At 37.6% G+C, this 24,133-nt stretch overlaps 1 protein-coding gene across 3 annotated transcripts; it reads right to left on the bottom strand.

Annotated features, from left to right (window-relative positions):
• Positions 1-39: 39 nt before the first annotated feature.
• Positions 40-23,075, bottom strand: ZNF705A (zinc finger protein 705A). Of its 3 annotated transcripts, XM_055095342.1 has the most exons (8): positions 22,997-23,075; positions 12,466-12,611; positions 11,213-11,257; positions 7,452-7,534; positions 5,631-5,757; positions 4,759-4,854; positions 4,140-4,222; positions 1,259-3,081 (listed from the first exon to the last, which is right to left on the bottom strand). In XM_055095342.1, exons 4-8 carry the CDS (start codon positions 7,461-7,463, stop codon positions 2,497-2,499), a joined length of 903 nt encoding a protein of 300 aa, XP_054951317.1. In that variant the 5' UTR covers positions 7,464-7,534; positions 11,213-11,257; positions 12,466-12,611; positions 22,997-23,075; the 3' UTR covers positions 1,259-2,496. The 3 variants fall into 3 exon arrangements, with proteins under 3 accessions (XP_057155353.1, XP_054951317.1, XP_054951318.1); XM_055095343.1 differs by lacking the exon at positions 12,466-12,611; XM_057299370.1 differs by lacking the exons at positions 11,213-11,257; positions 12,466-12,611 and having other exon boundaries at positions 40-3,081; positions 22,997-23,074.
• Positions 23,076-24,133: the final 1,058 nt, after the last annotated feature.

The following is a 24,133-nucleotide window of genomic DNA, read 5'->3' as shown; positions in this document are numbered from 1 at the left end:
TCAGTACTTTTCTTTTGAAAGATCAAATGGAAATTGAGTACGATATCTTGTGCTTTAATTGAAGAAGATGGAAATAAAGAGGCAAATTCAAAAATCAGTATACAAAAGTCGATTGATTCCCTCTATGTGGAGGGAAGATGAGCTTGAATAAGACAAGCATTCTGTGTTACGCTTTAATAATGGCTGGAGATCTGCCACCATGCATTTGTCAAATCCCATAGAATTTCACAGCACAAATAGTACATCTCAATGTGGCTCAGGAGTACATATAATGTCAGCCACAGTTTGTGGGTAAATTACATATTTAATTAAATAGATTAAACAATAAATAATGATATGAGCTCTGCCTGGACACAGTCCTTGCCTCTCCAACCAGTTTGCCAAGGGCTTGAATTTCTTGCTCATTATCCTCACACTTGACATAAACCCTGGCTGCAGAGTAAAATCAATCACTTGTGGATATTTTTTAATATATTGATTTGTCAATTTCAACCATGGGTAAGGCCATTTAGCCTTAGTAAGGCCGATCGTATTAAGATTGTGCCTGTTTGGCAAAATTTCAAGTCATCCCACTTGATATTCAGGAAACATTTTCTCTTGAGTTTTAGGTTCAGTACTGAGGCTCCTTCACGGACAATACATTTTCCAATTCTGAGGACAAGGCAGAGGAGGGCCCCTCTGTGAGAACTTTCATTTTGCTTCGGGAAAAGTACATTGAATCAAATATAGGAAAGGCTTGCAAGGTGGCTGACAGGTTCGGCTGTTTTATCATGCTGGTGTTTTATCTTCTGGACTGCAGTAAAAGGAGCACAGCTGTGTCTGTCTCTGTGTAATAACTCAGGACTCACCTGAATAAAATGTGGGGTGTCATGAGATGAACTGCTACTTCCAGTTAGACAGGCTCCAGGGACAAAATTTCAAGAGCCTTCTGAGGGATAGAAGAGAAGAGCTACCTCTGATCCCAGGTAACTGCTCAGAGACAGAGGCAAGGGCTGGGGACACCCAAATGCATATACTAGGGGTCTTTGATACAGCCTCCATTTCCCTGCTAAATCTATGCAATGACACACTGAGAAATCTAGCAAGTGGGGCTGAAGATCCCTGGTGTGTCAACTCGAGGGTTGGATGGAAATAAGTGGTTTTAGTGGACGTTGAAGTAAAGGGAGGTGAGCTGTGAGGAAAGAGCTGTTAAAGACTGGGGAGACTCAGAAGTTGGGGTAGAATCTCGACCAAGAATCTCACCCAAGGAGTGCAGATGCAAATCGATTTGTTAGGGCTGCATAAATGAAACAAGGGCTTCGCCAACATACTAAGTTTTTTCAACAACAGATTGTATTCTTTCAATATTTGTAAGTATTAATCTTTTGGAAAAGTTTAATGAGATTTCTTATATAATTCTGCATTCAATTTATTCCCTGGTCACTTTACTATTATGCATTTACATGCCACATTTTTATGAATAGATATTTTCTCAAATTTCTGAATTATTTTGCTAAAGTATGTGTTAAGAGTTTTTTCTAGAGGTCTACCTTCTTGACTCACTTTTATGATGAGAAATCTATCAGGTTTCTCCACAGTGATTTTCAAGTTTGATAGCTCCTCAATGTGAGAAACTTAATGTCAACTAAGAAATGAATTACCACTAAAGAATTTTCTCCTTTCAGGATGCTAACCATGTTCTGTCCAGTGTGAAATCTCACATGTGCCACAAGTGTTGCTCTATGAAGAAAGGATTTCTCATGATTTTTCATTGCATAGCTTCTCCAGTAAGAAGTATTTGGTATTCCAAGAGAATTCATTGCCCTTGGAAAGACTTTCCCTTCTTATTTAGCTTATGAAGGATTTCCTCTCTTATTTTCCATTTTAGCAGCATTTTATCACTCTGTTTTCTTGTGAACATCAAGCCTGGTGCTTGGCTGAATGTTTATTCACAGAAAATACAAATAAAGGGTTCATCCAAGTAAAGTTTTCTCATGTTATTTGACAATAAATTGCAAATAAAAATATTTTCACACTGAATGCAGAGTTAGAGATTCTCTACCTGAAAGTCCCACATGTTTTAAGTTAAAGCTGTTGCTGAAGACTTTTAGTTGACTATGTTGACAGTTTCAGCTCTCTCATGTCATTTATGCTCAGATCACTAACAAGTCTTTGGTACATACATGTCACACAATTTCTCTTCCATATGAATTTATTGATGTGGACTGAAGAAGAAAGATAACTGAAGTATCTTCCATGTTGATTCCAGTATTTCTTCAAAATATGAGTCCTTTGGCATGTTTAGATGCTACAACTACAGCTGAAGTCTCTGCCACATTCCTTACCTTCGTCATTCCTAACACAGTGTCATCTAAAGTCAGAATATGTTCTGAAGAAGTTTATAATTTTCTCTCCAGCGTGAATTTTCTGATGCTATTTAAGACTAGTACATTGACTGAAGGCTTTCCCACATAAATGGCATTCATATGGCTTTTCTCCAGTGCGTGTTCTCTCATGTCATCTAAGATCGGAAGACAGACTGAAGGCCTTCCCACATAGAAGACAAGCATGTGGTTTCTCTCCAGTGTGAATTATTTTGTTTCCTCTAAAGCCAGAGCTTTGACTAAAGGCTTTCCCACTTTTATCACATTCATAACACTTTTTTCCAAGGTGAGTTCTCTCATGTCTTCGAAGGTTAAAGGATTGAATAAAGGCTTTCCCACATTGATGACACTTATATGGTCTCTCTCCCGTGTGAGTTTTCTCATGTCTTCTAAGGTGAGAACACTGAGTGAAGGCTTTTCCACATAGATGACATGCATATGGCCTCTCTCCAGTGTGAGTCATCTTGTGCCGTCTAAGGTGAAAGCAATTAGTATAGGCCTTTTCACATAGATTACATTGATTTGATTTACCTTTAGTATGAATTTGTTTATGTGGTTTAGGGGAGAAAAGATTACGAAGAGATTTTCCACACTGTTTGCTGACATAGGGTTTCTTTCCACTGTGAGTTAACAAACACTGAGTTATTGTGGAACTGTGAGTGCAATCTTCTCCCGAATCATTACATTCAAAAGGATCCTCCAGAATGAGAGAGTTCTCCTTTGGGACAAAGATTAAAAGCTCTTAATGGTTTACCCACATATATCTATACATTCATTTCACTACCTTTGAATCCTAGACCAACCATTCAGTGGTAGACCCCAGTTGAAAGCTTTCCAATGTTTCTTGTGTGAAAGGAAATTAAATTTTGGGACCCCAAACTCATTTAACCAAATGGAAAAATCAAGCTGGGAACTGGGTCACAGAAACCTGCCTCCCCCGTCTGGTTCCTAAATAATATGGCTACAAGATGAAAAGCTACACGCCTCCCCCATATTTTGCCCACAAGGGAATTCCTCATGAGCTGTTAAAATTACACCATGGCAATGCAAACTGATAACTTGTCTTTACAGGTGCAGTCATCCCCAGTTCACCAGACACAAATGCATATCTGATTGTTTCCCTGCCCAATTTTGCCTATGTTGTCTTATGTAAAATGCAGCTTTCCTGCATTATTCCTCTGCCTCATTTGTTTATGTCATCTTATGTAAAAAAAATCCAGATTCACTGAGCCAGAAAAATGCATGAATGACTATTTTTTCTACCTACCTTTTACATGAAAATTGTGTACTTCTCAATATCCCACCCTTTCCCCTTTAAATTTGGAGCCTTCAAAATCATCTTTGGAGAAAGGCATACACCTGTCCCCTGGGTGCATGTCCTTAACTTTGGCAAATAAATCTCCTAAAATGATTGAGACTTGTCTTGTCATTTTTCTCGATTGACATTTGCATACACATTATCTCCTGCAGACACAGATATGTTCTCTTCTGTAAGATCTCAACTGCAGAGTTATTGCATAATTGTGATGATATCAATATCTTTCAATGTCTGGGCATGAGCAATGTATACGCACTTGTTCTATTTTAGAGATCTCATGTTATGGTTTAGAACACAGTTCAATGTATTCACTAAATTCAAAGTATTCAATTTTTTTTTTGCTTAGAAAGCACTTAATGCCAGCCTAATTACACTCAGGTGATTGTGCTTCATTACTAACTTAACCCATTACCATGTCTTTAACTTAGATGACTGGTGTACACAGCTATAAAACTTACCATTGTCATACTGGGGGATGCGTCTTTTCTGGTGATAGGATGCATGGATATCATGTGTTTTTTCTTAAGGGCACTTTCCCTGTCTGAAATAATTGAAAAATAAATTGTTACATTGGTATTATGGTAATAAAATTGTTTGAAAAGCCCCAAGGCCCATTTACTTTTTTTCAAAAATTGACACTTAGATGTGGCAAGTGTGTCAAATGAAGAAACTACTTGAATAGAAGAAATAGATTGTACAGTGTCAGCAATTAGAAAAGATTTTTAAAATTAAAATGTGAAAAGAGTTAAAATGGAGATGAGATATCAGGCAGGTAAATAGAGGGATAGTCTTCACAGGGGTATCAGGGAAAGAGTCAGCATATGAAAGTTTAACCCCAGCCAAGCACATGAATTATCCTTTTCCTAAAAGTAAAAGAAAAGTGAAAAAAGAGGACACAAGAGTAGCATCTGACACATGAACAAAATGATAATAACATCTAAGGAATTCTGCTCCAGTAGCCTAACCTACATTTTAGAAATTATCACTCATTTAATAAAACCACTAATTAATATTCAACTGATATTATTCATTGACAAAGCACCTCCTCCTATTAGAGCACAGGACCCTGTTGCTTACCTGGATTCTGGTCTTGAAGAAATTCTCTTCCTTCCCGCCACAGCTCTTTTCCTTGCTCCAGCTGCAAAATTATATAGGATTTGCTTATCTGGTACCCTGTTAGTGGAAAGAATACATGTGTTTTGAGTTCACTGTCAATAAATGTGCATTATCACCAAGTGTAAGGCAGGCTATCAAGGAAGAATAAAAACAGTGAAGGTCAGCTCAGGCCACAAGACCTAGAACACAGAAAACTCCCCAGGATTTTTCTGACCCAACATGAGACTGGAAAATAAATCTAAACAAAAGGGCCATCAGGAAAAGGAAATTCAAAACAGTCAGGACATATGAATGCTGAGTCCATGCCTAAGTTCCAAGACACAACGCATAATACACAATCTTTTCAGAAAGAGAATAATTAAATCTCTGCACAGTGTGTTTATTATTATTCTCACACAGAACAAAAAAAAAATTCGATTTACAAAAATATTTGGTGTTCTATATGGAAAAGATATTGCTATTGTTTTCATTAATTGGTCTCAGCCTAAGCATAGACTAAAGCAGAAGAGTTATTTAGAAAATATTTAATTTAATACATTGAAAATATTCGTTAAGTTCCCAGGTCTGTTATGAGTATTAGAGACTGAGTACCAAAGAAACCATGAAATCCTTGTCAAGACTACATTCTAATTGAGTGACAAACTAAATAAAATAAAATAAAAAGAAAGATATTTATTTCAGATAGATTTAGAAAGTTCAAACTTCTTTCAGATGAGATCTGTGAGAGAAGCAGAGAAGAGATTAGAGTGAGATATGGGGAAGCTGTTCTAACACTTATTGAATGAATGAGCGAATGTGTGTCTACATATGTATGTGAATGCTGAGGGACTCACCAAGGGACACCAGGTGACTGATATTTTCCAGCATCACATCTCTGTACAGCTTTCTCTTGGATGTGTCCATCATGGCCCACTCTTCCTGGGTGAAGTCAATAGCTACATCTTCAAAAGTCACTTTCTTCTAAAACATCACAGACATTTTAGTTTAGACAGAGAAATCCCTTTCAATGTCCGGAAGAGGAAGGCTGAGATGACATAGCTAGGAGCTGGGTATGCAGAATACTCAGTGTTTTGGGTTCCAGCCAGTTCATTCTCAGTACTAAGCTGGTATCTGCCTTTCAGATTCACTCACAGAGATATATCCACTCTGAATCCATTAAACTTTACTATAAAGAAATATCGTGTGAGGTGTGGCATAATATAACCCAGATATTTTTCAGTAATGTGTTGATCACCTCTACATAACTGATTATAAAATTTTCACTTGAACGTTCATAAATAAAATGAAATTTACCATGAATTTCAAGTAAATTACAGATTTGTCACAAGGCAAATAACCATGATTTACTACTTTTTAAACACGACTGTGATGAAATAAACTATTTCTCTAATGAACCACAGGTTTCTCACCAATCAAATGGTTAAGAGACCTATGATGTGTTTTGAATAATCTAATGAACTAATAGAAAACGTGTTTCCTATCTAGCAAATATTTATTAAATATAAGTCATTGATCCCTTATTCATTAAAATGTTAGAAAGTAATGAACCAGACTCCAGCATTCTTCAGAACTGAAAAAGCTTTATGCAGAATATAGGATTCAATTCATACATATAGTCTCTCTAATGTTATATAATTCAGGTGTTCATGACAAGGCTTAAAGACAGTCTAGCAGCACAAGACAAGACCACTGAGGCTGCTATACTGAGGAAATCTTAGTCCGATGATTCCTGTGATATGAAGCCTCCTGTTCTCAATTTTCTCTCGGCAATCCAAACATCAGTTATCATTGTTTCTCTTTTAAATTTACCTTCTCACTTCACTTGTTCAAAGATTTAAAAAGCCTCTTCATTGTTTTTTTTCTAACCAGCCCTTATAAAGCATTTCCACAGAACCCTAAAGTGTACTCTATCTACTATATTCCTTCTTCTGAGTGTGCAACCATAATTAAATAATTATATTTCTTATATGTTACTTTCACTTACCAGAAGGCAAAAAGGTTAATTACCAAAAGGTAAAATGAATGGGGATAAGAATAATAATGACTTCTTTAGTTGTCCTTTCACAAAGTTTTCAGAAGCTCAAATATATTTTATCAAACTCTTCTTTTCCCTCAACACTGCACAGCTCTTGCCCAAGTCCTATCACACTGGATTTATTGAACTCAGCTGCTAGAACACCAGACTCATTGTTGGGCTGTGATGTTCTGCTCTTCGCTCATCTCTATCGCCTGCATTCATCACAATCCTAAGTCTATTTCAGCCAACAGTACAGTTAATGGGTCAATTATTTCCCTATGAGATTATAGGATGGATAGAAGAAAAAGAAATATATAAATGAAACCTCTCATATCTTTTTTTGTAAATAGCCTTAATAGGGGCTGGAATAAAATAGTGTAATATTAGAAATTATATTGATAATTTAGGAGTCTTTGACACATGATACCCCACCTAGAGTCCTGAGAAAACTTAACTGGAGGCCAGATACCTGAAAGCCTCCTGATTGCATTTGGAATACCCAGGCTGGGTGGATTTTACATCATAAAAACAAAACAAAAAAAGAATAAAAATGAAACACCCATGCAAATTGGAGAAAACTGCCCACTTGCCAGCAATATGGGTATAATTTCAGTAGAAAGAAGCATCCCCTACTCACTAGTGAATGCATTGTCCGGAACTCAGTTTCTCTCTGTCTACCTCTGGATTTCCACTTGCAGACACTTTGGGCACTAAGAAAAGCTGAGGTTGGAGAAAGAACATGTGAGACAGCAGTCTTGTGCACAATTTTCAGATCAACCTGTGATGAAAAGCCAGACTTTCACTGAAGTGTGACACCAGCTGCACCACAGCCTAACCAACAGACACAAACACGCAGAGGCCTCTCCTCTTTTCCCGTGGTCAAAATTAGGAAGCCTATGACTATGATTGCTAATAAAGAAGGAACACAGATATCTTGTGAATGAGAACATCAAAAGCACGGAGTTTTGTATGTTAATTGGCACAAGTCCAGATATTCAATTCCCTCAGTGATTTTAAAACACAGGGATCCCTGACTCCATCCACATGTGGAGTATGATTTCCACCTATAGGTAAACACTGGGATTTCTCAGATTTTATTATCCTAGCTTTATGCCCTAGCAATGTTTCTCCAACACCCACCACAGCCTTCTGAAGCTTTACTCCACTTTTATTTTCACTCAACTCTGACTTTTGTATTTCCCCTTGGAACTTGGAAATAATCAAGTAAGAATCTGTTTTAGGGTCGAGTGTGGTGGCTCACGCCTGTAATCCCAGCACTCTGGGAGGCCAAGGCAGGTGGATCACCTGAGGTCAAGGGTTCGAGACTAGCCTGGCCAACATGGTGAAACCCCGTCTTTACTGAAAATACAAAAATTAACTGGGTATGGTGGTGCTTGCCTGTAATCCCAGCTACTCAGGAGGCTGAAGCAGGAGAATCTCTTGAACCCGGCAGGCAGAGATTACAGTGAGCCGAGATCCCACCACTGCACTCCAGCGAGGGTGACAGAGCGAGACTCTGTCTCAAAAAAAAATCTGTTTTAGGATGGGGGTAATCAATCCAGGGATTTATTTCACTTAGAGGGTCAACACTCCCATCCTGCTAATCTAGCCCTTAAAATCTCCTGCATCAGAAATTAGCAGGAGTACCCTGAGTCATGGTGTTTCTGTCCTGTGTATACAGTCACAATCCTCTAGGATGCTCAGAAAATACAAAATGACGTAGGGGTGGGAGAAATTTAGCAGCTCAATCTGATATTTTACTAACGTGGTATCTAAAATTCTTGCAATCGTGGTTTATATTAGTCTTTGTTAGTTGCAATATCTCTGATTATCATGATACATATTTGCTGAGAAATACCGATGTCCATGTATATATTCGTACATAGATATGTAGGTATATAGGTGCATATGTTTATATGAATGTATGTGTTTGAGACAGGGGGAAACATGCATGTATTATTTCCCTGCTAAAAATATAAAAATAATTAAATACATTTTATGTACAAGTGATAATTATGTGTCATCAACAAAAAATTTACTGACCCATTTGTACATGAAGTCCAGGAAAAATAAAAAGGGTAACTTTGTATTAATTGTGACATTGTGCTTACAGATGTACATATATTTCCTTATTTAACCCTCATAATAACCCTGCTGATTATAATTTATTTACCAATTTAATAAATGATCAACAGAGTTTGAAAAATATGACAAAATTACAAAATTAGAAAATGACCCAGCAATACTTTTAATTATATTCTGCCTGTCACTGCCTCTTCTTGCTTTTTGACAAAATTACTCCCCTAACCAAGGTTCTCTATGATTCTGGGGACTCCAGAATTTAGACCCCAATTCCCAAACATCATTTTGTCTATTTTTACTGCCACATTTAATGCACATTTACAGACTTCAACAAGCACTTTTCAATATCAACTTTTTTCTTATTCCTTGAACTATTTTCTACATCTGTTCATCAGGACTCCAGTAACATATGACTCCATCTGCCTGTCCCTTCCATGAATGTACCTGACAGTACATGTATTATGTAGTCTATAATTCAAGCAGAACAGCTATTCCTTCAAAAAAATAAGATATTAGAGAAGGCCTACAAAGCTTCAGTGAAACCAGCTGTAACCCTTAATATTATTACCATGTAAGCTCTTCCTCGAATATCAAAATAAGATTTGGGCTTTAGAGAATATTTGTGTGTAATTGTAACCCAAACATGAATGAAAAGTCATTTAACTGGTCATATACAGACTGTGCCAGGGACAAAAAAGGACAAATATTATCAGAAAGTTAAAGCATACTTATTTCATAAAGGACTCTTGTGTGGAATCTATAAAAACTATTTCAAGACGTAGAGATTCAATATATTTTAAAACACATACATACACAAGCAATCTTTAGGAGAAACTTTTAAAAACTTACGTTATGGGTCTAAAATTTTCATTAATTCATGGAAAAAAATGTATTGACAAACTTTTCACCAGAGCAGGAATAACAACTTATGTATTTGGTGACTTCAAGATGAGAGCCTGCACAGCTTAGTATCTCCCTCCAGATGTCTCTCTCTCTCTCTTTTTTTTTTTTTTTTTTTGGCAGAGTTTCGCTCTTGTTGCCCAGGCTGGAGTGCAGTGGCGCGATCTCGGCTCACCGCAACCTCCACCTCCCGGGTTCAAGCAATTCTCCAGCCTCAGCCTCCTGAGTAGCTGGGATGACAGGCATGCACCATCGTGCTCGACTAATTTTGTATTTTTAGTCGAGACGGGGTTTCTCCATTTTGGTAGGGCTGGTCTGGAACTCCTGACCTCAGGTGATCCGCTAGCCTCCACCTCTCAAAGTGCTGGGATTACAGGCGTGAGCCACCGTGCCCGGCCCAGATCTGTTAAAAAGTCATGAGGAAGGAGCCATTCTGCATCCTCAATATTACCTTAATATTTTAAGGGCAACTGTACAAATTAAGAGGCCGACTTGTGACCTCCTAGCCCTTTCATGGCTATTTAGACACACCTTAGTGAAGTATTAGGAATGCAGTATTAGGTCTCAAGTTCCTGGACAACAAAACCATGTTCTCCAACAGATCTTCAGTAAAAATAGCTGATGTCTATATTATTTTGCCTGTCCTTTCCCTTCCTTTAATTCAGAACTGCAGTCTCGAAAAGTGCTATTATTTAGTAGATTCTCTCACTTCTCAACACCAGTGCTATACAATGTTGAATGACATCTCAGGTGCTAGGGAAACAGCAGCTGACATTCTAGCAATGAACACATAGAAAAGCAAAGATCACCACAGAGTAAAAGAGAATAGATTTTTTTAAAGTATGAAACCAGAACGAATATATATCAGATTACACTATAAATGGAAAATCCTGTTATCTTGATGGGATTGCAAGTCAGATTACACTATAAATGGAAAATCCTATTATCTTGACAGGATTGCAAGCCTCTCACGGCTTCCAACATCCAATATATTCAAAGCAGTTCAGGAATGGTGAAAGTGGAATGGAATTTAAAATTATTCTAAGGTTTTATGTGTGAAAGCACCGTGCCCTGAAACAAAATATTTATTTTTAAAGTGCATAATGAACACTGCATACAAAGTTTGTGTAACAGGAGAGAGAAAAAATCTCACATTTTAAAAAAAGGAATATGCAACATATTTACATACAATAAAATAAAATTAAATTAAAATACAGCAATAGAAGACAGAATCTAACGTCTGAAAATCAAGGGAGAAATCTATTTTAAATAAACTTGGCACAATTTTTAAAGTAAGTTATGAAAAATAATACCTGAATATAGTACGTAAAAGTACCAATACAATAAAGCTAAAACAGTATCCATAGAAAAATTATTTGCTGTACATTATTTTAAAAAAATAATCTAAGTACTTACCTCAATAAGGTAAATGAATGAAATTTAAAAATTGCTTGAGAAAATCTGTGAAAGGAAATGAATATAGAGAAGCAGAATATAATTTAACTATAAACCACACAAATAGAATTTAAAAATAAGTGGTAGCCAACATGCCCAACACGATTTTCTGTGATGAAAGAAATTCTCTATATCTGCATTGTCCAATGCAGTAACTACCACACATATGTAGTTACAGAATTTCTAGTTTGGCCACGAATTTGGCTATTACTACTAAGGATATGCCATTTAGTTATTTAATTATAATTAATTTACAGTTTATAGTCACATGTGACTAGTAGTTACTATATTGGCCAATGCAGATCTAGAATCTTGGAGGAGGCAGTTCAAATAATGAGATATGGTCAAAACAAAAATGGAAAAGGCACACAAATAGTGAACACAGAATATGAGAATGTGAAGTAACAATTCACACAATAAAATGTAACAATGAGATGCTGCCTTGATGGGACAAATGTCTAATGATATACAAAGCTTGTCTTGTTACAGATAGAAGAGCATGAGCAGGGCAGGAGAGGGCTCTTCCCCTACCCACTAGAAATGTCAGGTGATGGCCTGTCAATTATCACATTGCATCTCTAAAAATGATAATTAGGCAGCACCAGAGAGAGGCCATTTCCTGATGGTCTACACCTGTTAACATCAAAAATGTGAATTAAATGCAAACCCCAGGAAGAAGCAACTTCTTGGGCATGCATGTTAAGAGACAAAAATGGCAAAGCATAATCTTCCGGGGGCACACTCCACCGGAAAAGGAAAGAAAGCTTCAGATGGACATGCATATAACTCCCTAAATACACCGTGCATACTCAATTTCAAAGGGTAAGGAAACCACTGTGCATGCCGGAAACTCTCCCTAAAGGAAGAATCATGGGAAAGTGGCAAACCCATCGCAGGATCAAGGTTAAAGGCTCTTCTCTTTTCTTTCTTGGACCTTCAGGCATCTGCCTGGGTCTCTTCCAAGAGAATTTTCCTCTCCTTCCTGTTCTAAAGCCTTTTTAAATAAACTTCCACTCCTGCTCTGAAACTTAGCGCTCAGTCTCTTTTTCCGCTGTATGCCCTTCAGTCGAGTTCTTTCTTCTGAGGAGGCAAGGACTGAAGCTGCTTATGGACCCATGCAGATATGCTGTCAGTAACTGGAATCTCTTCTACTGGTAACAGTATCATTGTAAGGGAATGAGGCCAGTTCACATCTCAGTGCTTGGAGAACTCACCAGAAATAAAAAGTTGGAGGATGCAGTGAACTTATCTACCTTCCAAGGCAAGTCCCACAAGCAAGCAGCAAGACTCTCTTTCCCCAAGGTCTTAAACTCTTCAGATGCTCTTTCTCTGGGAAAATGCATCCTCTGATTGGCTTCCCCTTATATATGAAAAAAAAATTAATAAACCTAATCACCACTACATTCCAAGAGACATGCCCTGATTGCACAGACACTGAATCTAATCAAAAACTTCATTCTGGAGACACTCCCTGTTCAGTTTGATTGGATTTTTGAGACTACTACTAAAAACCCTCACACAAAGTTGGAAACCAAAGAGTTAAGGCTATTTTGAAGTAAAAATGTGAAGATTAATTCCTTTTTTTTATTCATAAGTAATTTTGAGTGTATTATATGTACTAGAAAGCATTCCCAGTCAAGGAATACAGCAAGAAACCAGACAAACTAGAGTCTTATGGAGACTCTATATTCTAAAATTCTTTGGAGGCAAACTGGACTTGAAAACAAATGGAAGGTGAATAGATATAAAAAGTTTCAATGTTCATGATGATGTAAAAAAATAAAATATATTGCAGAAATGAAGTCAGGAAGTGTTATAGGGGTCATGTAGCACTTGTAAGACCACTGGTATTGTCTGAAATTCAAGCAGGCTGCAGAAATTTGGGTAACTAAAAGGAAAGCAAATGCTAATAGAAGACAATGAAGAAAGGGCCTCAAAGACATTTCAGAGACCTTGGCTGGTGGCAGCCCCTCCCCTCAAAGGCCTGGAGGCCTAGGAGGGAAGAATGGTTTTGTGGGCTGGGCCCAGCGCAAGCGCAGGACAGTGCTCACAGCATTCTAGGTCTCAGCCACTCCAGCTCCAGCCATGGCTAAAAGGGCCCCAGACACAGTTTGGGCCACCGTTTTAGAGGGTGCAAGCCATAAGCCTTGGCAATTTCCATGGGGTATTAAACCTGCAGCTGCACAAAGTACAGAAGTGCACTGCTGATAAACATATACCTGAGACTGGGCAATTTACAAAAGAAAGAGGTTTAATTGGACTTACAGTTCCACATGGTTGGGGGGAGGCAGAAGGCAAAAGGCATGTCTTACATCACAGCAGGCAAGTGAGAGAATGACAGCCAAGCAAAACTGGTTTCCCCTTATCAAACCATCAGAACTCGTGAGACTTATTCACTACCACGAGAACAGCATGGGAGAAACTGCCCCCATGATTCAGTTATCGCCACTGGGTCCCCCCACAACATGTGGGAATTATGGGAGTACAATTTGAGGTGAGATTTGGGCGGGGACACAGAGCCAAACCATATCAGAAGCCTTCACCTGGATCTCTAAAGATGTATGGAAAAGCCTGTATGTCCAGTAGAAGTCTGCTGGGGTGGAGACTTCATGGCGAATGTCTACTACAGCAGTGCAGATGGAAAATGTGGGGTTGGAGCCCCCACAGAGTCCACACTGGGGCACTGCCTAGTGGAGCTCTGAGAAGACAGCCACCATCCTCCAGACCCGAGAATGGTAGAGCCACTGACAGCTTGCACCCTGAGCCCGGAAAAGCTGCAGGCACTCAACACTGGCCCTTGTCAGCAGCGATGGGGACTGACCCTTGTATCCAAAAGAAAATAAATTGTTCTACCATAAAGATGTGTGCACTCATATATTTATTATAGCATTATTTGCAATAGCAAAGACATGGAATCAACCTAGATGCCCATCAATGTTAGAGTGGATAGAGAAAATACAGTATATGTACACCATGGAATACTATGCAACCGTAAAAAAATTATGTCCTTTGCACCAACATAGATGAAGTTGGAGGCCATTATTCTAAAATAATGCAGGAAGAGAAAACCAAATACCATATGTTCTTAGTTATAAGTGAGAACAAAGCATTGGTTACACATGGACGTAAAGATCAGAACAACAGATACTGGGGACTACTAGAGGGGGAAGGGAAGGTGGGGACAAAGGCCTGAAAAACTATCTATTGGGTATTATGTTTTCTATCTGGGTTACAAGATCATTCATACTCCTCAGCATCACACAATGTGCCAATGTAAAAACCTGCACATGCATCTCCTAAATCTAAAATAAAAGTTGAATTTTTTTTTAAATGGGCAAAGATCTGGCTAACATGATGAAACCCTGTCTCCACTAAAAAAAAAAAAAAAAAAATTTAGCTGGGCATGGTGGCGGGTGCCTGTCGTCCCAGCTACTTGGGAGGCTGAGGTAGGAGAATGGTGTGAACCTGGGAGGTGGAGCTTGCAGTGAGTCGAGATCACGCCACTGCACTCCAGCCTGGGTGACAGAGTGACTCCAACTCAAAAAAAAAAAAAAAAAAAAATTGGGCAAAGATCTGAGTAGACATTTCCCAGAAGAACAGATACAAATGGCCAACAAATATATGAAAAAATTCTTACCATCTCTAATCATCAGGGGGATGCAAATAAAAACCACCATGAAATATCACCTGATACCTCTTAGAATAGCTATTATCAAAAAGATGTATAACAAGTATTAGTGAGGATGTGGAGAAAAGATAACCCTTGTAAACTTGTGGTGGATATACAAATTACTATGTCCATTTCAGATAATAGTATGAAGGTTTCTCAAAATTTTTTTAAATAAAACTACCTGCTGATGAGGCCGTTGAGATATAAGAACACTTTTACACTGTTGGTGGGAATGTAAATTAGTTCAACTATTGTGGAAGACAGTATGGTGATTCCTCAAAGACCTACAACCAGAAATACCAATTGACCCAGCAATCCCATTACTGGGTATATACCCAAAGGAATATAAATCATTCTATTATAAAGATACATGCACACATATGTTCATTGCAGCACTATTCACAACAGCAAAGACATGGAATCAACCCAAATGTCCATCAGTGACAGACTGGATAAAGAAAATGTGGTACGTATACACCATGGAATACTATGCAGCCATAAAAAGGAATGAGATCATGTTCTTTGGAGGAACATGAATGGAGCTGGAAGCCATTATCCTCAGCAAACTAACCCACGAACAGAAAACCAAACACTGCACGTTCTAACTTACAAGTGGGAGCAGAACGGTGAGAACACATGGATATTAGGAGGGGAACAACACACACTGGGGCCTGTTGGGAGGCAGGTGGAGGGAGAGTATCAGGATAAATGGCTAATACACATATGCAATGGAATATTATTCAGTGTTACATAATAATGAAACCCTGTCATTTGTGACAACATGGATGGACTTGGAGGGCATTATGTTATATGAAATAGGCCAACCACAGAATGACAATTACTATATGATTTCACTTGTATTTGAAATCTAAAATAGACAAACTCACAAAAGCAGAGAGTACAATGGTGGTTGCCAGGGGCCGTGGTGCTGGGGAAATGGGTAGATGTGGTTAGAGCACAAAGTTTCAGATATACCACGTAAGTAAGTTCTGGAGGTCTCGTTTACAGCATAGTGCTTACAGCTAAGAATACTGTATTGCATACTTAAAATTTGCTAAAAGGGTAGATTTTGTATTCTTACCAATATTTCTTTCCAAAAAAAATAATAATAAAGGGGGGGACTTAGGGAGGTGAAGGATATGTTTATAATCTTGATGGTAGTGATGTGCTCATGGTGTATACTTATCCCCAAACTCACTGAGATGTACACCTTAAATATTACAGCTTTTTAAATGTAATCATAGCTCAACAAAGTCGGTTAAAAAAAACAAGAGGGGGTTGGTTAAAAAACTTAAAAGGAGGGTAGATGTTCCCTTGTTTTTCTCTCTTGGCTTTTTTCCTTCCTGCTGCCTGGAATTCAAAAATGATAGGTGGGGATTTAGCAGCCAAACTAGAGCCTCTTCTAAAGTATAGCAGAACAGAGAGCTGGAAGGGGCCTGCGTCCCTAATGAATTTGGCAGGTATCTGTAATAGCCATGGTAGGTAGAATTATAGATTTAAGTGAGGGAGAAACAAACTTCTGCCTTGTTTAAGCCACTTTGTTCAGACATTAATTTTATATACATATAGAGAACATACGCTCCTTTATGAGTAGGAAAAATGTTTATGCCATATGGTCCATGATGGGTGTTCAACAATGTAGGATGAGGCTGATTACTATGACAATGGTGACAAATAGCATGAAATAATAAGCAATGAAAAAAAGGTGGCCTAATAGTTGTGTATGGTTACTCTATTTAAAAATTCTGCTGCTAATATCATTCAATGTATTTGTATGCTGGTGGGAGTTTTATTAGATGTAGACTAAGAAAGTTTACATTATTTAATGAAAAATACTTGACCAATTTAAAAAAAAAATAAAAATATCATGAGATGGAACTAAGCATCTGTATTGCAAAGTAACCCTCCCAGTTGATTTTCTGCATAGTAATGATTGAGAATCCCCTGATCTAGATCCAACAGATCTCGACCTTTATAGGTGCTATCAAGGAAGCACCTAAGGAAGACAATTTTCCTGACTATATCCATACCTCCAGTTAGTAATAGATCTAGAGATCTAGAACCCAAATCCAGACCTCCGGCCTCCATGTGCGGTGGTCTTTCGCTGTTGTTTTGTTCCACTTGGTGAAGAGGATTTGAGAATAAATAGCCACATGATTCAACTCCCTCCTCAGTTCTGAGGAATATAGCCTTGTCCTAGCAAGCAAGAAGTTCATACAGTAGTGGATGAGGCAAATATACATTCACTAATCTAACATACAAGGCAGTAAGTACTGTAACATAAACAAAGCACTTTGGAGTTTCAGACCAGGAGCAAGTGGGGTGATTAATTCTTAGCAGTGCTAGTAAAGTCTGGGAAGTGTTCACTAACAAAATGTCTGGTCATTAATGAAACCAACTGTGACAGTATCTCTCACGTGATGGGCTTAGACAGCATTTCTCTCTTGTCTGATAGCACCCATTTTCCCTTGTGGCTTTCTTTGACTCCTACTTAACTTTTCTTGCTCTCTGTGGGAGAAGATAGGGACTGCAGCTGGAGGGGGAAGACAAGGGGTTAGGTGGGAAATGGATGCTGCTTGAGAAGAGGCAGCTTGTTTGGCTACTTGGTCAGCTAGATTATTCCCTCAGCTCTCGAAGGAAAGATTCTTCTAGTGACCTGGAACGTGAACAACTGCTATCTCTTCTGGCAGCTGTAAGTTCTCTAGTACTTGGATTATCAAGTCTCTATAGACTAAGTTTCGGCCTTTACTGTTAATGAGGCCTCGCTCTGCCCAAATTTTCTGAAAGGTGTGGACTACTCCAAAGGCATACTTGGAGTCAGTATAAATAGTCCCTTTCTGGTTTTGCAGAAATTTTAAGACTTGATTTAGTGCAAACAACTCACATGTTTGCCCAGACCAGTCATTAGGTAGGGCGTCTCCATCTACTACTGAGTACCTGTCACGCCTTTTCTCTTTTATTACTTGAGAACAACCATCTACAAAAAGGTGTCTTCTGGTTTGAAAGGGAGTTTATCTAAACATTTATGTCCAAGTTCTTCTGGTCTGGGGGCATAGGTTCTTTTCTGGGTTTGAATTTCCTGTTAAGAAGGCAGCAGGGTTAAGTGAATCATCAGTGGTTAGGGCTAAATCAACTTTTTCTAACAAGATAGCCTCATATTTTAAAATTCTTGATTCAGTAATCTACCTTTCTGCCTTCTGACTTAGGATAGTTCCGACCTGGTGAGGTGTGCTCACAATGGAGTTTCCTCCAAAAGTTATTTTTCTACTTTCTTCTGTAAGCAAAGCAGTTGCCGCTACAGATTGAATGCATTTGGGCCATCCACAGGTTACTGGGTCAAGGATTTTTTATAGGAAGGCTATGGGTTGCCGGCGGCCTCCGTGCTTTTGGGTAAGTACTCCTAAGGCTACTTCCTTGTTTACTTTGACAAAAAGATGGAATGGCTGCCTAAGGAGGGTAAAGCTAGGACAGGGGCAGTTACTAATAGATGTTTTAACCTTTCCACCTGCTGCATTTCTGGTAATTGGAACAGGAGATATTACAACTGACACCACTGATCATTCAAGGCTACTATGAACACCTTTATGCACATAAACTAGAAAACCTAGAAGAGATGGATAAACTCCTAGAAAAATACAACCCTCCTAGCTTAAATCAGGAAGAATTAGATACCCTGAAAGACCAGTAACAAGCAGCAAGATTGAAATGGTAATTTAAAAAATTACCAACAAAAAAAAAGTCCAGATGAATTCACAGAAGAATTCTACCAGACATTCAAAAAAGAACTGGTACCAATCCTTTTGACACTATTCCACAGGATAAAGAAAGAGGGAACCCTTCCTAGTTTATTCTATGAAGCCAACACCACCCTAATACCAATACCAAGAAAGAACTTAACCAAAAAAGAAAACTACAGACCTGTATCCCTGAAGAACATAGATGCTAAAATCCTTAACAACATACTAGCTAACTGAATCCAACCATGATCAAATGGGTTTCATACCAGAGATGCAGGGATGGTTTAACATATGCCATTCAATAAATGTGATACACCACATAAACAGAATTAGAAACAAAAATCACATGATCATCTCAATAGATGCAGAAAAAGCATTTGACAAAATCCAGCATCGATTTATGATTAAAACTCTCAGCAAAATCCGCATACAGGGGACATACCTCAATGTAATAAAAGCCATCTATGACAAACCCACAGCCAACAAAATACCGAATGAGGAAAACTTGAAAGCACTCCCTCTGAGAACTGGAACAAGACAAGGATGCACACTCTCAGTACTCCTCTTCAACATGGTACTGGAAGTCCTAGCCAGAGCAATCAGAAAAGAGAAAGAAATAAAGGGCATCCAAATCAGTAAAGAGGAAGTCAGCTGTCACTGTTTGCTGATAATATGGTCATTTATCTCGAAAACCCTGACGACTCCTCCAGAAAGCTCCTAGAACTGATAGAAGAATTTGGCAAAGCTTCTAGATATAAGATTAAGGTACAAAACTCAGTAGCTCTTCTATACACCAACAGCAACCAAGTGGAGAACCAAATCAAGAACTTAACCTCTTTTACAACAGCTGCAAAAAAAAAAAAATACTTAGAAATATACCTAACCAAGGAGGCAAAAGGCCCCTGCAAGAAAAACTATAAAACACTGCTGAAAGAAATTATAGATGATACAAACAAATGGAAACACATCCCATGCTCATGGATGGGTAGAATCAATATTGTCAAAATGACCATAGTGCCAAAAGCAATCTACAAATTCAACACAACACCCATCAAATACCATCATCATTCTCCACAGAATTACAAAAACAATTCTAAAATTCATATGAAACCAAAAAGGAGCCTGCATAGTTAAAGCAAGACTAAGCAAAAAGAACAAATCTGGAGGCATCACACTACCTAATTTCAAAATATATTATAAGGTCATAGTCACCAAAACAGCAGGGTACTGGTGTAAAAACAGGCACATAGACCAATGGAACAGAATACAGAACCCAGAAATAAAGCCAAATACTTACAGTCAACTGATCTTCAACAAAGCAAACAAAAACATAAAGTGGGGAAAGAACACCCTTTTCAACAAATGGTGCTGGGATAATTGGCTAGCCACATGTAGGAGAATGAAACTAGATCCCCATCTTTCACTTTATACAAAAATCAACTCAAGATGGATTACAGACTTAAACCTAAGACCTGAAACCATAAAAATTCTAGAAAATAGCATTGAAAAAACCCTTCTAGACATTGGCTTAGGCAAGGATTTCATGACCAAGAACCCAAAAGCAAGTGCAATAAAAACAAAGATAAAGAGCTGCGACTTAATTAAACCAAAGAACTTTTGCATGGCAAAAGGAACAGTCAGTAGAGTAAACAGCCCGGAGACTGGGAGAAAATCTTCACAATCTATACATCCAACAAAGGACTAATATCCAGAATCTACAACGAACTCAAACAAATCAGTAAGAAAAGAACAAACAAAAAAGAAAAGAACAAACAATCCCATCAAAAAGTGGGCTAAAGACATGAATAGACAATTCTCAAAAGAAGATATACAAATGGCCAACAAACATATGAAAAAAAATCCTCAGCATCACTAATGATCAGGGAAATGCAAATCAAAACCACAATGTGATACGACCTTACTCCTGAAAGAATGGCCATAAAGAAAAAGTCAAAAAACAATAGATGTTGACACGGATGCGGTAATCAGGGAACACTTCTACACTGCTGGTGGGAATGTACAGTCACTATGGAGAAAAGTGTGAAGATTCCTTAAAGAACTAAAAGTAGAACTATAATTTGATCCAGCAATCTCACTACTGGGTATCCACCCAGAGAAAAAGAAGTCATTATACAAAAAAGATACTTGCACATGCATGTTAATAGCAGCACAATTCATAATTGCAAAGTCATGGAACCAGCCCAAATGCCTGTCAATCAACAAGTGGATAAAGAAAATGTGGTGTATATATTTACACCATGGAATACTACCCAGCCATAAAAATGAATGAAGTAATGGCATTTGCAGGGACGTGGATGAGACTGGAGACTATTATTCTAAGTGAAGTAACTCAGGAATGGAAAACTAAACATCATATGTGCTCACTGATATGTGGGAGCTAAGCCAGGAGGACACAAGGCATAAGAATGATACAATGGACTTTGGGGACTTGGAGGAAAGGGTGGGGGGACAAAGGATAAAAGGCTACAAATAGGTTGCAGTGTACACTGCTCGGGAGATGGGTGCACCAAAATCTCACAAATCACCACAAAAGAACTTACTTATGTACCCAAATACTACCTGTACCCCAGTAACCTATGGAAAATTTTAAAAAATAAAAATCAATAGTGAAAAATCTTAAAAGTAGTCAGAGAAAGGAAATATATCATATCCAGAGAAAAAAACATAAAGAAAAACCCAAGACATTTCATCAGATGTTTGGCATATTTATAAAGATACACTTACAATTACCATTTGACGCATCAATTTTATTTCTAGAAACGTATTCAAGAGAAGGGAAAAATATTTACAAAAATACTTCCACATAAATATTTATAACAGATTTTCTTAAAGGCCAAATCCAGGAAAAAAACAAATTTCCATCAATAGGAAAATGTATAGATATTTATATGTATGTTGCATTTATATAATGAAATACTACTCACTAGTAGAAGGAAATTAACTACTGGCAGCAAAAATAACATAGATAAATCTCAAAAACAGTATGCTAAACAAAAGAAGCCAGACACAAAGGAGAACATACTGTATAGTTTTGTTTGGATGAAACTCTAGAAAAGAAAAATATAATCCACATTTAGAACAGATCAATGGTTGTTTGGGGTTGGGTGGAAGCAGGATTGACTAAGAAGGGGTTTAGAGAACTTTGCGGGTAATAAAAATGTTCAACTTGATTGCATTTTAAAAAAGAAAGAAAAATTATCTGAGAATTGAGGGTCCTTTTAAATTATCAGGCCTAGAGAAACATTAAAATGAGAGCAATCACATCCTACTCCCTTTCTTTGAGCTATGTATTCATGTCTTAAAACTGCTTGCTATTGCCAGGAGTGATTACAAATTAACTTAATGATGTCACACTGGACACTATAATCCATGATCTATAGTTAATTATTTATAGCCAATCACTAATCAATGTTATTTCTGTGAACCAATGAGAATTCCTGACAAACAACTGTGTACCAACCCACTCCCTGTCTGCCTCTTTTTCCTTTAAAAACCTGCCTGTAACAAAGGCCAGAGGAAGCTAACAGCCAAGAGTATTTGGGTCTGTTCTTCCTGGCTTCTGCCCTCACTTTGGCTCAAGAAAACTCTAATTATAATTTGTGTCTCAGCCCCTTCCTTTTAGGTCAACATTTCACAGTTTACAAGTATAAAAACTTGTCAAACTCATTGAAATGTTTACTTAAATGGATATATTTTGTGGTATACAAATTTTACTTCAACTGATTCAAAAAGAAGGCAATGAGCATGATAGAAACCATTTTCTCTTCTCCCTATACTCCTTCAATTCACCCAGAAGGAACTTCCATTAACAAGTCCAACATGTTTCCTATTTCTTCATTTCTCACAATATCCAAAACACTTTATATAGGGTCAAATGTTCTCATTATTTCCACTGGAGAGAATTAATTAATCAAAGGCCAGTATTCAAGTGTTGCTTTTCTCAAGGAAGTGAGAGGAAGGACTTCTTTTTTCCCCCTCAGGCAGCCTATACAATTCTCCCAAAAAGGGTTTCTATTTTAGACTTGGGTTTGGGCATAGTAGGAAATGCTTTTTGGCTTTAAATCCAATTCACATGTTTCAGTACAGCTTTACCAGTAATAAAGTGAGTGTTTAGATTGCTTCCTGATTCTTTTGCCTATTTCATAATTTACTTAGAATTCAGACTACAGTGTCATTTCAGCCTATTAAGTTTGAAATGCTTATTTAGGGTCTCCAGTTGAAGCAGCAGGACTTACATGGAATTCATAACAGAGAACAAGCTGAATAGGAATGTGGACATTAGAACAGGAAGTCTGATTACTCATGGCAAAGCTATACCTTTAAGCGGAATTGCATTTCAAAGTAGATCAGGAAAAACCCCTTGCAATTTTCCATTATGCAGATTTTTGACGAGTCACTGGAAAAGAGGAAGGTGGATTAGTTCCCTTAGACTTCATTATGTCTGTCAAGCTAAAGAGTTTCATGTTCTTAAAATCCTTCAGAACACAACCCTCTCACAGAGCAGCTTAACCGTTATGTCACCCTTATTCTCTCTCATGTGTTTTAAGATTAAAACTGGCATCATGATTCTGACTCACTTAATGTCAATTCTCTCCAATCCTCCTGAATATACTCACTCTTCTACATATCCAATCCAAGAAAGAAAACTTTCCTATCTCAGAGCTTGCTTATATTTATTTTATCTGTTTATAGATTTACATATCTTTTCAATGTCCATCATATTAAAATGTAAAAGCTATAGTTCAGAGCAGGAACTCTGTTACATGCCTCATTGTTCCCCTAATACCAGGAAAATACTAATTACCCAATAAAAATTTGTTGACTCACTGGCTGCCTGTGTCTCTGTATTTTATTTCTGAAGAAAACTCATGGGCCTTTTTAGAGTTTCTGAAGTTTTCTGACTGCTATTACCTATTTTTTTAAAATAAGGAGTAATTTTTAACTAAACGAGGGAAGGTTTTAATGTTTTGATATATCTTAAACATCTCGCAATAAAAACTATCTTTATGTTTTTGGTGAGAACGTGCACTGATATCTTTGTTTTCCACTTCATCTCTTTACTCCTTTAATTCATTTTTTTGTGATTTGTGAAGACTCAACCCAATTTAATTACTATTCATTTTTCTTAGTCTATCTACTTCCCCTTGATTACTGATTTATTCTTAAACTCAATTCTCTCTAGCACTTGATCTTGAAAAATGAAATTGGAACTAACTTGGGTGATAATCCTGTTTCTTTCTAATATCCTAAAGTCTGTGATATTCTTTTTTTAACATCCAAAAAAATTTTTATTTATCTAAATCGTCATGTTTCCAATTTACATAAGATAGCACCTTAGGTTACTCTCCCACAGACTCTTATTATATGTTTTTTATCACCATATCAGAAAGTAGACCTATTTTTTAAATCAGAAAAATAATAAAGCAGAGAAATGGGAGATCTTTAAAGCCTGTC

This window comes from Pan paniscus, chromosome 10 (assembly GCF_029289425.2).
Source record: "Pan paniscus chromosome 10, NHGRI_mPanPan1-v2.0_pri, whole genome shotgun sequence".
NCBI classification, from domain to species: domain Eukaryota; kingdom Metazoa; phylum Chordata; class Mammalia; order Primates; family Hominidae; genus Pan; species Pan paniscus.
This window is presented reverse-complemented; position numbering and strand designations above follow the sequence as displayed.

Excerpts from the sequence above, each read along its gene's own strand:
- ZNF705A (XM_055095342.1), bottom strand. Across the intron at positions 4,223-4,758 it reads TCTTCAAGACCAGAATCCAG|ACAGGGAAAGTGCCCTTAAG; the intron begins GTAAGCAACAGG and ends CAATTATTTCAG. Across the intron at positions 3,082-4,139 it reads CATCCCCCAGTATGACAATG|GAGAACTCTCTCATTCTGGA; the intron begins GTAAGTTTTATA and ends TTTGTCCCAAAG.